At 35.5% G+C, this 15,874-nt stretch overlaps 1 protein-coding gene across 4 annotated transcripts in view; it reads left to right on the forward strand.

Annotated features, from left to right (window-relative positions):
• The window catches only part of FER (FER tyrosine kinase), a 466,661-nt gene that overhangs the window by 220,789 nt on the left and 229,998 nt on the right, over window positions 1-15,874 (forward strand). For all 4 annotated transcript variants that reach the window (XM_029216683.1, XM_029216684.1, XM_029216685.1 and 1 more), the window contains one exon: window positions 11,856-12,059. In XM_029216683.1, coding sequence (XP_029072516.1) covers window positions 11,856-12,059 — 204 coding nt within the window. The remainder of the gene's footprint in view (window positions 1-11,855; window positions 12,060-15,874) is intronic.

The following is a 15,874-nucleotide window of genomic DNA, read 5'->3' on the forward strand; positions in this document are numbered from 1 at the left end:
GTCACAAGCACAATTGGAAAAAGTAAATGGATAAAAAAGATAAAGAAAAAAGAATGATTACTAATAAAGAGAAGATGAGTAAGGGAACTAAAGCAGGGGAAAAAAAGAGCAAAGTGAGGGGAAATCAGAAGGTAGTGGAGGAAGCAGAAGTGTGAGACCAAAAATGAATGACTTTTAAGAAAATATATTTTGCTAGAGATAGTGTCTCTTGTTAGAGATCCGAGATGGTGCGTAAAGAGGCAATCGGGAGTGGGGGGGGAGACCTTCAAGATGGCGAAAGAGTAAGACGCGGAGATCACCTTCCTCCCCACAAATACATCAGAAATACATCTACATGTGGAACAACTCCTACAGAATACCTACTGAATGCTAGCAGAAGACCTCAGACGTCCCAAAAGGGAAGAAAGACCCTAGGTACCTGGGTAGGGCAAAAGAAAAAAGAAGAAACAAAGACAAAAGAATATGGATGGGACCTGCACCAATGGGAGGGAGCTGTGAAGGAGGAAAAGTTTCCACACACTAAAAAGCCCCTTCATTGGCAGAGACTGTGGGGGGTGGAGAGGGGAAGCTTCAGAGCCACGGAGGAGAGCCAGCAACAGGGGTGCGGAGGGCAAAGGGGAGAGATTCCTGCACAGAGGATTGGTGCTGACCAGCACTCACCAGCCCAAGAGGCTTGTCTGCTCACCCGCCGGGGCCGGGGGTTGCTGGGAGCTGAAGCTCGGATCCCAGGGAGAGGACTGGGGTTGGCTGCGTGAACACAGCCTGAAGGCGGCTAGTTCACCACAACTAGCTGGGAGGGAGTCCGGGAAAAAGTCTGGAGCTGCCGAAGAGGCAAAAGACCATTGCTTCTGGGTGCTGCAGGAGAGGGGATTCAGAGCACAGCATAAACGAGCTCCAGAGACTGGCTCGAGCCGTGGCTATCAGTGTGGACCCCAGAGATGGGCATGAAATGCTAAGGCTGCTGCTGCAGCCACCAAGAAGCCTGTGTGCAACCACAGGTCACTATCCACACCTCCCCTGTTGGGAGGTAGTGCAGCCCGCCACTGCCAGGGTCCCGGGATCCAGGGACAACTTCCCTGGGAGAACGCACGGCGCACCTCAGGCTGGTGCAACGTCACGCTGGCCTCTGCCGCCACAGGCTTGCCCCGCACTCCATACCCCTCCCTCCTCCCGGCCTTACTGAGCCAGAGCCCCCGAATCAGCTGCTGCTTTAACCCCGTCCTGTCTGAGCGAAGAACAGATGCCCTTAGGCGACCTACACACAGAGGCGGGGCCAAATCCAAAGCTGAACCCCAGGAGCTGTGCGAACAAAAAAGAGAAAGGGAAATCTCTCCCAGCAGGTTCAGGAGCAGCAGAATAAATCTCCACAATCAACTTGATGAACCCTGCATCTGTGGAATACCTGAATGGACAAGAAATCAGCCCAAAATTGAGGCGGTGGACTTTGGGAGCAACAATATATATATATTTTTTTCCTTTTTCTCTTTTTGTGAGTGTGTATGTGTATGCTTCTGTGTGTGAGGTTTTCTGTATAGCTTTGCTTTTACCATTTGTTGTAGGGTTCTGTCTGTCAGTTTTTTGTTTTTCTTCTTTTTTGAATCACTTTTTAATTTATTTTTAATATTTGCTATTTTAATAACTATATTTTATTTTATTCTTTCTTCCTTTCTTTTTTTCTCTCTTTTCTTCTGAGCCGTGTGGCTGACAGGATCTTGGTGCTCTGGCCAGGTGTCAGGCCTGTGCCTCTGAGGTGGGAGAGCCAAGTTCAGGACATTGGTCCACCAGAGACCTCCCAGCTCCACGTAATATCAGATGGCGAAAGCTCTCCCAGAGATCTCCATCTCAACGCTAAGACCCAGCTCCATTCAACGACCAGCAAGCTACAGTGCTGGACACGCTATGCCAAACAACTAGCAAGACAGGAGCACAACCCCACCCATTAGCAGAGAAGCTGCCTAAAATCATAGTAAGGTCACAGACACCCCAAAAATACACCACTGGATGTGGACCTGCCCACCAGAAAGACAAGATCCAGTCTCATCCACCAGAACACAGACACTAGTCCCCTCCACCAGGAAGTCTACACAACCCACTGAACCAAACTTAGCTGCTGGGGGCCAATAGCAAAAACAACAGGAAGTACGAACCTACAGCCTGCAAAAAGGAGACCCCAAACACAGTAAGTTAAGCAAAATGAGAAGACAGAGAAACACACGACAGATGAAGGAGCAAGGTAAAAACCCACCAGACGAAACAAATGAAGAGGAAATAGGCAGTCTACCTAAAAAGAATCCAGAGTAATGATAGTAAAGAGGATCCAAAATCTTGGAAATAGAATGGAGAAAATACAAGAAACGTTCAACAAGGACCTATAAGAACTAAAGAGCAAACAATGATGAACAACACAATAAATGAAATTAAAAATTCTCTAGAAGGGATCAATCAACGGTTAAGTGACCTGGGAGATAAAATAGTGGAAATAACTACTGCAGAGCAGAATAAAGAAAAAAGAATGAAAAGAATTGAGGACAGTCTCAGAGACCTCTGGGACAACATTAAACCCACCAACATTCGAATTATAGGGGTCCCAGAAAAAGAATAGGAAAAGAAAGGAATTGAGAAAATATTTGAAGAGATTATAGTTGAAAACTTCCCTAATATGGGAAAGGAAATAGTTAATCAAGTCCAGGAAGCACAGAGAGTCCCATACAGGATAAATACAAGGAGAAACACACAAAGACACATATTAATCAAACTTTCAGAAATTAAATACAAAGAAAAAATATTAAAAGCAGCAAGGGAAAAACAACAACAAACAAGGGAATCCCCATAAGGTTAACAGCTGATCTTTCAGCAGAAACTCTGCAAGCCAGAAGGGAGTGGCAGGACATATTTAAAGTGATGAAACGGAAGAACCTACAACCAAGATTGCTCTAGCCAGCAAGGATCTCATTCAGATTTGACGGGGAAATTAAAACCTTTATAGACAAGCAAAAGCTGAGAGAGTTCAGCACCACCAAACCAGCTTTACAACAAATGCTAAAGGAACTTCTCTAGGCAGGAAACACAAGAGAAGGAAAATACCTACAATAACAAACCCCAAACAATTAAGAAAATACTAATAGGAACATACATATCAATAATTACCTAAAATGTAAATAGATTAAGTGCTCCAACCAAAAGGCATAGACTGGCTGAATGGATACAAAAACAAGACCTGTATATATGCTGTCTACAGGAGACCCACTTTAGACCTAGTGACACGTACAGACTGAAAGTGAGGAGCTGGAAGAAGATATTCCATGCAAATGGGAATCAAAAGAAAGCTGGAGTAGTGATTCTCATATCAGACAAAATAGATTTTAAAATAAAGACTATTAGAAGAGACAAAGAAAGACACTACATAATAATCAAGGGATCAGTCCAAGAAGAAGATATAACAATTGTAAATATTTATGCACCCAACATAGGAGCACCTCAATACATAAGGCAAATGCTAACAGCCATAAAAGGGGAAATCAGCAGTAACACAATCATAGTAGAGCACTTTAACACCCCACTTTCACCAATGGACAGATTATCTAAAATGAAAATAAATAAGGAAACACAAGCTTTAAATGACACATTAGACAAGATGGACTTAATTGACATTTATAGGACATTCCATCCAAAAACAACAGAATACATTTTCTTCTCAAGTGCTCATGGAACTTTCTCCAGGATAGATCATATCTTGGGTCACAAATCAAGCCTTGGTAAATTTGAGAAAATTGTAATCATATGAAGTATCTTTTCCGACCACAACGCTATCAGACTAGATATTGATTACAGGAAAATAATCTGTAAAAAATACAAACACATGGAGGCTAAACAATATACTACTTAATAACCAAGAGATCACTGAAGAAACCAAAGAGGAAATCAAAAAATACCTAGAAACAAATGACAGTGAAAACATGACGACCCAAAACCTATGGGATACAGCAAAAGCAGTTCTAAGAGGGAAGTTTATAGCAATACAGCCCTACCTCAAGAAACAAGAAACATCTCCAATAAACAACCTAACCTTACACTTAAAGCAATTAGAGAAAGAAGAACAAAAAAAACCCAAAGTTAGCCGAAGGAAAGAAATCATAAAGATCAGATCAGAAATAAATGAAAAGGAAATGAAGGAAACAATAGCAAGGATCAATAAAACTAAAAGCTGGTCGTTTGAGAAGATGAACAAAATTGATAATCCATTAGCCAGACTCATGAAGAAAAAAAAGGAGAAGACTCAAATCAGTAGAATTAGAAATGAAAAAGGAGAAGTAACAACTGACACTGCAGAAATACAAAGGAGCATGGGAGATTACTACAAGCAACTATATGCCAATAAAGTGGACAACCTGGAAGAAATGGACACATTATTAGAAGAACACAGCCTTCCAAGACAGAACCAGGAAGAAAAAGAAAATATAAACAGACCAATCACAAGCACTGAAATTGAGACTGTGCTTAAAAATCTTCTAATAAACAAAAGCCCAGAACCAGATGGCTTCACAGGCAAATTCTATCAAACATTTAGAGAAGAGCTAACACCTATCCTTCTCAAACTCTTCCAAAATATAGCAGAGGGAGGAACACTCCCAAACTCATTCTATGAGGTCACCATCACCCTGATACCAAAACCAGACAAAGGTGTCACAAAGAAAGAAAACTACAGGCCAATATCACTGTTGAACATAGATGCAAAAATCCTCAACAAAATACTAGCAAACAGAATCCAACAGCACAGTAAAAGGATCATACACCATGATCAAGTGGGGTTTACCCCAGGAATGCAAGGATTCTTCAATATATGCAAATCAATCAGTGTGATACACCATATTAACAAATTGAAGGAGAAAAAACATATGATCATCTCAATAGATGCAGAGAAAGCCTTCGATAAAATTCAACAGCCATTTATGATAAAAACTCTCCAGAAAGTAGGCATAGAGGGAACTTACTTCAACATAATAAAGGCCATATATGACAAACACACAGCCATCATCGTTCTCAATGGTGAAAAAGTTAAACCATTGCCACTAATATCAGGAGCAAGACAAGGTTGCCCACTCTCAGCCCCAGTATTCAACAGACTTTTGGACATTTTAGCAACAGCAATCAGAGAAGAAAGAGAAATAAAAGGTATCCACATCAGAAAAGAAGAAGTAAAGCTATCACTGTTTGCTGATGACATGATACTATACATAGAGAATCCTAAAGATGCAACCAGAAAACTACTAGAGCTAATCAATGAATTTGGTAAAGTAGCAGGATACAAAATTAATGCACAGAAATCTCTTGCATTCCTATACAATAATGATGAAAAATCTGAAAGAGAAATTAAGGAAACACTCCTATTCACCATTGCAACAAAAAGAATAAAAAACCTAGGAATAAACCTACCTAAGGAGACAAAAGACCTGTATGCAGAAAATTATAAGACACTGATGAAAGAAATTAAAGATGATAAAAACAGATGGAGAGATATACCATGCTCTTGGATTGGAAGAATAAACATTGTGAAAATGACTATACTACCCAAAGCAATCTATAGATTCAATGCAATCCCTATCAAAGTACCAATGGCATTTTTCACAGAACTAGAACAAAAAATTGCCCAATTTGTATGGAAACACAAAAGACCCTGAATAGCCAAAGCAATCTTGAGAAAGAAAAATGGAGCTGGAGGAATCAGGCTCCCTGACTTCAGACTATATTACAAAGCTGCAGTTATCAAGACAGTATGGTACTGGCACAAAAACAGAAATATAGATCATTGGAATAGGATAGTAAGCCCAGAGATAAACCCATGCACATATGGTCACCTTATCTTTGATAAAGGAGGCAAGAATATACAGTGGAGAAAAGACAGCCTCTTCAATAAGTGGTGCTGGGAAAACTGGACAGCTACATGTAAAAGAATGAAATTAGAACACTCCCTAACACCATACACAAAAATAAACTCAAAATGGATTAAAGACTTAAATGTAAGGCCAGACACTATCAAACTCTTAGAGGAAAACATAGGCAGAACACTCTATGACATAAATCACAGCAAGATCCTTTTTGACCCACCTCCTAGAGAAATGGAAATAAAAACAAAAATAAACAAGTGAGACCTAATGAAACTTAAAAGGTTTTGCACAGCAAAGAAAACCATAAACAAGAGGAAAAAGACAACCCTTAGAATGGCAGAAAATATTTGCAAATGAAGCAACTGACAAAGGATTAATCTCCAAAATTTACAAGCAGCTCATGCAGCTCAATAACAAAAAAACAAACAACCCAATCCAAAAATTGGCAGAAGACCTAAATAGACATTTCTCCAAAGAAAATACACAGATTGCCAACAAACACATGAAAGAATTCTCAATATCTTTAATCCTTAGAGAAATGCAAATCAAAACTACAATGAGGTATCACCTCACACCAGTCAGAATGGCCATCATCAAAAAATGTACAAACAATGAATGCTGGAAAGGGTGTGGAGAAAAGGGAACCCTCTTGCACTGTTGGTGGGAATGTAAATTGATACACCCACTATGCAGAACAGTATCGAGGTTCCTTAAAATAGTAAAAATAGAACTACCATCTGACCCAGTAATCCCATTACTGGGCATATACCCTGAGAAAACCATAATTCAAAACGAGTCATGTACTGCAATGTTCATTGCAGCTCTATTTACAATAGCCAGGACATGGAAGCAACTTAAGTTTCCATCGACAGATGAATGGATAAAGAAGATGTGGCACGTATATACAATGGAATATTACTCAGCTATAAAAAGAAACGAAATTGAGTTATTTGTAGTGAGGTGGATGGACCTAGAGTCTGTCATACAGAGTGAAGTAAGTCAGAAAGAGAAAAACAAATACCGTATGCTAACACATATATATGGAATCTGAAAGAAAAAAATGTTTCTGAAGAACCTAGAGGGAGGAAAGGAATAAAGATGCAGACGTAAAGAATGGCCTTGTGGACTGGGTAGGGGGAACAGTAAGCTGGGACAAAGTGAGCGAGTGTCATGGGCTTATATATACTTTGAAATGTAAAATAGATAGCTAGTGGGAAGCAGCCACATAGTACAGGGAGATCAGCTCGGTGCTTTGTGACCACCTAGAGGGGTGGGAAAGGGAGGGTGGGAGGGAGATGCAAGAGGGAGGAGATATGGGGATATATGTATATGTATAGCTGATTCACTTTGTTATAAAGCAGAAACTAACACACCATTGTAAAGCAATTCTACTCCAATAAAGATGTTATTAAAAAAAAATAGGCAATCAGGGAAATAGAAAGCAGTGGAAGTAAGGTAATATTCGAGTTTGGCCTAGGTGTTTATCTTTTTAAATAAAGTTTTGGGAAGAATTGTATAAGAATGTGAATTTTTTCAGCTTTTAATTCTACCTAGTTATTATGATAGACCATAGTTATATTATTAGCTAAAGACTGAACAAACTCAAATTTTCAAAAAGTACAAAAAATTGTTAATTAAGAAATTTGCACATAAGAATTTTGTTGCTTCATAGTGGAAAGTGAACATTAGGTAAAGTATATTTATAATAAAAATAACTAAGCTATCAGTGTATGAAAACAGTGATCAGTTCTACTTTATTGCTAAAAAAAAAATAGAATTTGTCAATTTACAGATAGGTCTTAGTGCCTGTTAACGATGGAACCATTGTTTTACATCCTGTTTGTCTGCCTGAAACAATCATGAAGATCAAATATCCCACATAGTCTTTGTTTTTCATTATTTTAATAATTAACTCATTCAATGCATTCAAAACATAACTGTTTAGAAATTTGCAAAAAAGTGGCAGGAAGAGTATTATTATTCATGTTTTCATTTTATGTTATGCATTTGTTCAACTATTAAACTCTAATTGCTATAAAATACATTTTTCCTACCTATGGTTACATTGCCCTTTCAGTGAAAGTAGCTTTTAGTACCATCAGGCAGATTCCTTTTCAGTAGGCCGATATTTCTCACCCTTTGCAAGTGTTTGGTGCTTCTCATACTTTTGATTATATGACATTTGATTCTTAATCTCCCCATAAAATTTCCCAGTGATATATAGCTTTAAAATTAAAGGGGTCATTATGGAATTTTTGAGAAATGTTTAAAATCCTGTGAGTTACTTGTAGTCCCCATAGAATATTATTATACTAGATCTGAAATAATTCATTACTTAGATTATTAAACTAATAACTAAATTTATATAAGAATATTAAAGAATTAAATTCACTTTTAAGGTTATTAAAAATTCATAAAAACTTTTATGTTAGTGTTGAAGTTTTATTTTGCTTGTTGAAGCTCATTGAGAGGTTTACTTGTATATTTTCTATGCTGTTATATTTTACTTTTTTTTTTTTTAATGGTTTCGTATTTGGGTGCTTAATTTGAATAAGATTCAGACTTTGATTTTTGTTTTTAAACACTTTTGTCTTTGCCTCTCAAAAAGGATCTCATCTTGTGCTCAAATGTTTGAGATAAAAGCATACAAATCTTCATTGAATTCTTGGGAATTAGCCTGAACTAGGGTAAGAACAAAAATAGCCTTTTATTCTTAAGTCAAGAAAAAAATATTTTCATTTTCTTGTGCTGACTCCTCACTGCATCTTCATTTAAACCAATGTTTTTATTTCACTAAGCTCAGTATGTTTTTGCTGGAATATTCTTTAAGAATAAGGCCCAGGGAAAATAAATAACTAAACAGTTAGCCTAGTCAATCAGAAAAGCTTGTCTTATTAAGTATAACTTGTTAACTGTATTGGATTACTATACATTTTAAAAAGGAGACTTCCCCTTCCCCATATCTTTGGCAAAAATTTTAGATAACTTAATGACAAGGAAAAATCTTTCCCCACTTAGGCTTAGAAAGCTGTGATATTTGAAGTAAAAAGCTTCATTTCATTTTTGATGTAATTATGAAGGCTTTTGGGATGCTGGGATTTTGTTGCTGGTACATCCAGCATTCTATCACTGTCAAGTTTGCAAAATTGTATTGGAATATAATTGAAATCATAGTAATTAAAACGTTCCTTCCAATGTTTCCAGGGAAGTTCCTGAAAGACCTGATAGAACCAGGCAGGGGATAAGTACAGCCTTTCCCTGTGTATGCCTGTCACACATGTACACACACACACACTCATAGTGAGTTCACCTTACATTTCGTAACAGTATTGTCTAGGAGCCAGGAACAGAAGATCTCTATAAGTTTCCCTTCCTACCCAAAAGAAACTAATAAACCCAGAGGACTGACATGTAATCCCTATGAAATAGCAATGTAAGTTCCTTCCTATTTACTCCTCTTTTTTAAACAAAGAAACAAACATAAATTTTTTTTTCCCCAAAATGTATTCCTCACCTTCAAATCCTTAAATGAATTTCTCAGTGTTAGCTCACCTTTTGTATTTCAAATGCCCTTCTGACTTAATGAATTCTCCAGGCTCTTCATTCTCACAATTCTAAATAAATCAAAATTTGGGAGGATAGGTTGATTAGGACAAGAAATCAAGCATGTGATATCCTTGTTTGTGATGCTTTTCTATTATGTAGACCTTTTTTGGGAGATAATAGTAAAAAAGGTTTTTGCCAAGAGGTGACATTGAATTTCTTATTTTATTGATTTTTTTTTCCTCTGGAAAAAAGCAATAAAACACTTTGCCATTGGTGAGACTTGGAAATATTTGTATAACAGTAAAATTTTTAGTATTTTCTGTATTGAAATGCACTGTGACAAAATTTTCAGGAAATATTTAATCATTTTGACCACCTACTTTAAGAATTATAAACTATTAGTATCAGTATATACAAAAAGTTAATTTTGTATGGATTATGCATTTGTTTTTAAAAATAATACTTTTTTAATCTAATAGTTGTGGCTAGTACTTTATATAATTAATTTTTAATCCCATTTTTGGGAACACAATTTAAAATTTCTTTGAAATATAGTATTTATCATATCTACTACTAAAAGAAAAAGGCTTATTTAGCTTATAAACGATTTCCATGTACAGTCACATCATGTATGCAATTAAATAATGAAAGAATATCATAGTGGTAGAAGTAGAAACCAAACTGTGGACTCTTTGAAAAAGTCTTATTGGGATTTCTCAAGGTTTTTTTTTTTTTTTTTTGTGGTACGTGGGCCTCTCACTGTTGTGGCTTCTCCCATTGCGGGGCACGGGCTTCGGACGTGCAGGCTCAGCGGCCATGGCTCACGGGCCCAGACGCTCTGCGGCATGTGGGATCTTCCCGGACCGGGGCACGAACCCGTGTCCCCTTCATCGGCAGGCGGACTCTCAACCACTGCGCCACCAAGGAAGCCCAAGTTTCTTTTTTTGTTTTGTTTTGTTTTGTTTGTTTTGTTTTTTGTTTTGTTTTGTTTTTGTTTCTTGCGGTACGCGGGCCTCTCACTGTGGTGGCCTACTCCCGTTGCGGAGCACAGGCTCTGGATGCGCAGGCTCAGCGGCCATGGCTCACGGGCCCAGCCGCTCCGCGGCATGTGGGATCTTCCCGGACCGGGGCACGAACCCATGTCCCCAGCATCAGCAGGCGGACTCTCAACTGCTGCGCCACCAGGGAAGCCCCAAGTTTCTTTTTTTAAATCAGTCGGATGGGTTTTGGATAATATAAAATGGAACTTTGACCAGTAAGTTTTAAGCCTCTTCGTGTGGTACAAAACAATGCAGGCTGTCTTTAAAACTAGTTCTCATTTACCAGAAAGGTACCATATTTTGTCCCTATGTAGAGTTCATAATATCAACCTGAAAAACCTGATTGATGTGTGAATATTTGTCTTTCATTTATTGTTAATTCTTATTTTTCCAATTTATGACTTTCTTATGAGGCATTGTGCATATTATGTTTTGAGAACGTTAAGGGTTAGTGCATATTATTATACCTTACCCATAAAGTACTCTTACTGCCTGGGGCAATTTAGTTTCTGTGGGTGATAAATATAAGCAAACAAAAAACTTTTTACTTTTTTGCAATCAGAAAATGTGTGATTTCATCTATTATTAATTAGAAACTTTTCAACGAAATATAACTAGCTCTTAGTTATCTCTATTTGTTATTAGCACTTGGCCTCCTAAAATAACAGATAATTTGCTTTCCTGCTGTGCTCATAACTTATATTCCTCCCTTGTTTTTGCCATATGTTTGTAATTGAACATTGGTGGTTTCAATGAAGCTATTTCACCTAAGGCTTTGTCTGCCATTGCTGTACAGGATCAGGACCAGCCATGTGGCAGAGGTAATGGTTAAGGAAGTCAGGGGAATAAGGATAAGAATGAGAAGGCACAGCAACAGAGCAGCGTCAAATGAAGACTTAGTGCTCCTGGGACCCATGACATGGACAGTCCACAACCCATGTGATTAAGAGTTAATTCCATAAAAAGATATAACTCAACTTTTAAAGTGAAGTTATTTTATGATAAATTTCTCTGATCATACTCTCTTTTCATCATAATTCTCTGATTGAAAAATTTTAAATATATGGATTTATTTTATGACATGGTGAATAAGACTATAAGTGCCAACTCTAAATGTTGATGTTTTGTGTACCTATGTATGATAGATAGAAAAAACAAATAACCTTCAAGTATTTAAGGATATGTATTTGTACTAAGCTTCAGCACCAGTGCTCTAGGACATATTTTCTTTAAAAATTATGAAAATTTCAGATTCATCATATAACTTTTAATTGGTTAATTAAAGGGAAGAACATAGGTAAGAAGTATTTATAATTGCTGTTAGCTTTACCAGAAAAAAATTGCTATTTTCTCTAATTTAGTTTTTTTTCAATATTTGCTCAAGTTCTGTGATACGATCCCCATAATTGAGAAGCCTCTGGCAGAACAGGATTGGTACCATGGTGCAATTCCCAGAATAGAAGCGCAAGATCTGTTAAAACAACAAGGAGACTTCTTGGTCCGAGAGAGTCATGGGAAACCTGGTGAATATGTCCTTTCTGTATTTTCTGATGGACAAAGGAGACACTTTATCATACAATTTGTTGATGTACGTTTCCAATTTAGTTTATATGTATATTTTGATATAGTTAATTGAGGTATAATTGTAATAAATGATGAATAATTTGTGATAAATGCCTGTAACACTAACTTTAGCGTTTAATTTTTCTTTTTTCTGAATTCCGTAAGTAGAGTGCTTTAAAATTCACTAAAATTTTAACCTTTTTAAGGAAATACATATTTTAAAATTTAAAGTTAAGAATAGTTGTTACAATTTACATTAAATTTAAATACATAAATATTTAATGTTTTAAGTTAACTTTGAACATTAAAGATCCTTTATATTAAAAATAAAAAGAAATAATGTGATTATCATAATTTTTTTAGAGAAACTTAATTATGAATTTTATGCTCTTGAAACCAGCCCTTGAAATTGCTCAAAAATGTTACCATGAGAGATTTTTAAGAATATTTTATTAAATAGTAATAATGAAATACCTTAATGAATGGGACAGTGATAGTTGAATTGTTTTTATGATTCTTTGAGGATTAAGGGTTTTTTTCCACTTATGTATAAGCTATTATTTGTTGGCATTAATGAACAATAAATAGAAATCGAAGAAAAATTTTTAAAATGATCTGGGCATATTGCTTGTTCTAATACTGATTTATTTATTGAAGTTTAAGTATTGTAAACTTATTTGTTACATTCTTTATTAAGCACTCAACAGATGAAGAGTGATCTCAAAATTTTGTTTAACTTTACCCACTGAGAAATTTTTAATATTTTTGTCATAGGAAGGAATTGATGCCTCTATTTGTCATTTTTTACCCCATCATATCAAATGGCATGCATTTTCAAGCTGGCTTTCTGTAGGATTTCAGTTTATGTTCAGGCACTATAGTGATGCTAAGTACCGTACAAGAAGATTGAACCATTATCATTAGATGAACTTCAGAGGGTTTTAGGAACATATATGTTCAAGTTCATATATAGTTCACATATATATAAGTTCTAGTGATAATATATATTGCATATTATATTATCTATATACTATATAGATATAATTCTGAGGTGAAATTCACATACCATAAAAGTAACCATTTAAAAGTTGCATTTAGTATAGTCACATCTAGGGATTATATTTAAATGAAAATAGATGCTGTTCAAATGGGTTAAAATAAGTATATTAAAGTATATATTATAATTTTCATACTACTTGTTAATTTTGCATAGTATTCAGACTTCAACTTGATAATTATATTTGCCTACTCTTATACATCCAACCTGTTTCTAATAGTATCTCATCCCTTACTTTCTTTAAATTTGTATGTGCCTTTAAATTATGGAGGTAGATAACCTTCCTTATTACAACCAGTGACCATGTTGACAATATTTATAAAATGGTATGAGAATTGTAGAAGGAAAGATGGTAGGTAAACTATAAACTACAACTTATATGAATGTTTCCTTCTATTTTCTAAGCTCTAAAGGTTACTCTTTGAAATATGTCATACATTAAATGAGACTGAAATATTTCCCTTATTTCCTCTTGTAGTTTAAAATGTAACTGTAGGAATTTAACTTAGTACTTTTAGAAACAAAATGGAAAGGGTCCACTTGCAAATTATCACTTGTCTTTAATATTGCCATTTTGTTTTAAGTAACTAAAGTGAACAGCATAATATATTCTAAAAATAAGATATTGTTACAAGTTCACATTTAAAGGTTTTATTCGGCTTCCTCTGTCATTGAAATTTTGCAAAGATCTCTTTTAAAGAAGAGAGTACTTGTATTTCTGTAAATGCCTCAGGTTTTCCACTGCCTAATTTTATTTAATTTGCCCTCATTATATAATGTTGAGTTCTTCAATCAGTTGAAAAATAAGAGTTTTAAGGTGAAATCGACTGTTTGGGGAAATTTTAATTCTTTTTCTTCTTGTGGAGGTGAATCTTACTTGGTCTAAAATTATCCCATTTCCTTCCTCATATACCTGTTGTCTGGAAGGGGTTTATAAATGGGGGAAGTCATTACCAGATATTTAATGATTGCCTATTATATTCCAATCAATGAATTTATAATCGATTAGTAGATTATAAAAGCTATACATAAATGTGGGGTCAGGTGTCCTAAGTGAGGAAGACATAAAGATATATAGGATTTTGTGGAAAAAAAGTCACATAGTAATCAATGAAAACTTGGGTTTCAGGCCCAGATATGTACTTTACAAGCTCTGGTTTAGGAAGTAATTGGGGGTAATAGCTGATACACTGATGGTGAGAGTCAAACAGTGAATATATTCTTTGTAATGTGTGAAGTGCTATGCAGATCATTAGGCATTTTTACCATTGTTTGAACACTTTATTTGGAAAAACATACAAATGTACTTTGTATGAAATATCAGTGTAATTGGAAAAGTTAACTTAAAAATTTTCTTTTTGGTTCCTATTGAGATTTATTTGTGAAATTTAAATAGTAATGAAAGTATTATTTTAGAATTTATATATTTAAGTTTGAGGTATTCATTGATCACAAATAACGTTATTTTTAGCAACATTATCTCTGTCAACTAGAGTCTAGTTTGGCAGTTGTTTTGAAGCTTTATTTTTGTATGCATATCACAGTTATTTTTTTTAACATGGTGTTAAACTCTGCATGCTGTGAACATTATGACTGATCAAGATGGATGCAGATACTTTAGATTTTTACATTTTTTACTACTCTAGCAGAGAATATCTGGTGTTTTAGCTAGTTCAAGCAAGGAGAACTGTACTTTTTATTGGACACTAATTACATTAATTTCATAAAGCCAGATATATTAAGCATAGCTAAGTATCTGAATCTCAGTGTAATTCTAGTGTTATTTACTGACTTATTCCATAGTTACTAACCTGTTTATGGTGCTTGATGTAAAGCCACAGTTAGAGTTTGTACCTAAAACTGTTTATCTTTTGTCATAAATATTGACAGATTTTCATAGAGATTCAAATAGCATTGTTTCATTTGATAAGTTAATATATAATCAAATCCTTGCTTTTGTATAAGGTAAACGAAAAGAAGTGATAAAACAAAGTACTTCAGAAAAAAACTTTTTGTGCTATTATTAATAGGAAAATACCAATTCATATTCCTCTAATTTTATTTATCTGACACATATTTGCTAAAAACACATTTTGCCAGAGTATCATGTTATGCAGTGTAGGGAGGTGAAACTGAAAATGTATGGCCTACTGCTCGGTGAGCTTAAGACCTGCTAGGTGAGACATTAGTAGAATTCATGAACAGAGAAACATTAAAGATGCAAATTTAAGGATAATTGAGCCAGACATTTGAATTAACATCTGGTGATGAATTTAAAAATCACAGCATAGTAAATATTTTAAAATAAAACCTGGGGGAACATCCTCTACGTAATGGCATATCATCCTTTTTTATTTCTTCATTCATTTCAATCAAAAAATACTAATTGAGCAAGTATTCTATAGAGTCCAGGGATATGGGCCAATAAAACAAAAATAGCACAGAAGTGGAGGCTGTGAGTAGTTACTATGTGAAATTGGGTAGCTCAGTGTATTGTATCATCAGTTCATTCAACAGATATCTGTTGGATGTGTATCATGTGCTGAGTTTCACTTTAAAGTGATGGATGTAGTCTCTGAATGTACCAGACAGCTTTACTTTGTTTTTTTTGCCACAATCTCTAGGCTCTTTGAACTACCTTTTAAATTCATACTGTGGATCTTAAGAAAGACTAAGTGAAAGTATATACAGACCCAAAACTTGTTTGCATGACAATTCCAAGTTTGTGTTCTTATCCTTGTACACTTAAGATTATTTTAACTGTTTTACTCCAGCCATTTAAA

The sequence above is a fragment of the Monodon monoceros genome, unplaced genomic scaffold (assembly GCF_005190385.1).
Source record: "Monodon monoceros isolate NGI ecotype Baffin Bay Population unplaced genomic scaffold, NGI_Narwhal_1 Super_Scaffold_12, whole genome shotgun sequence".
Lineage (NCBI taxonomy): Eukaryota > Metazoa > Chordata > Mammalia > Artiodactyla > Monodontidae > Monodon > Monodon monoceros.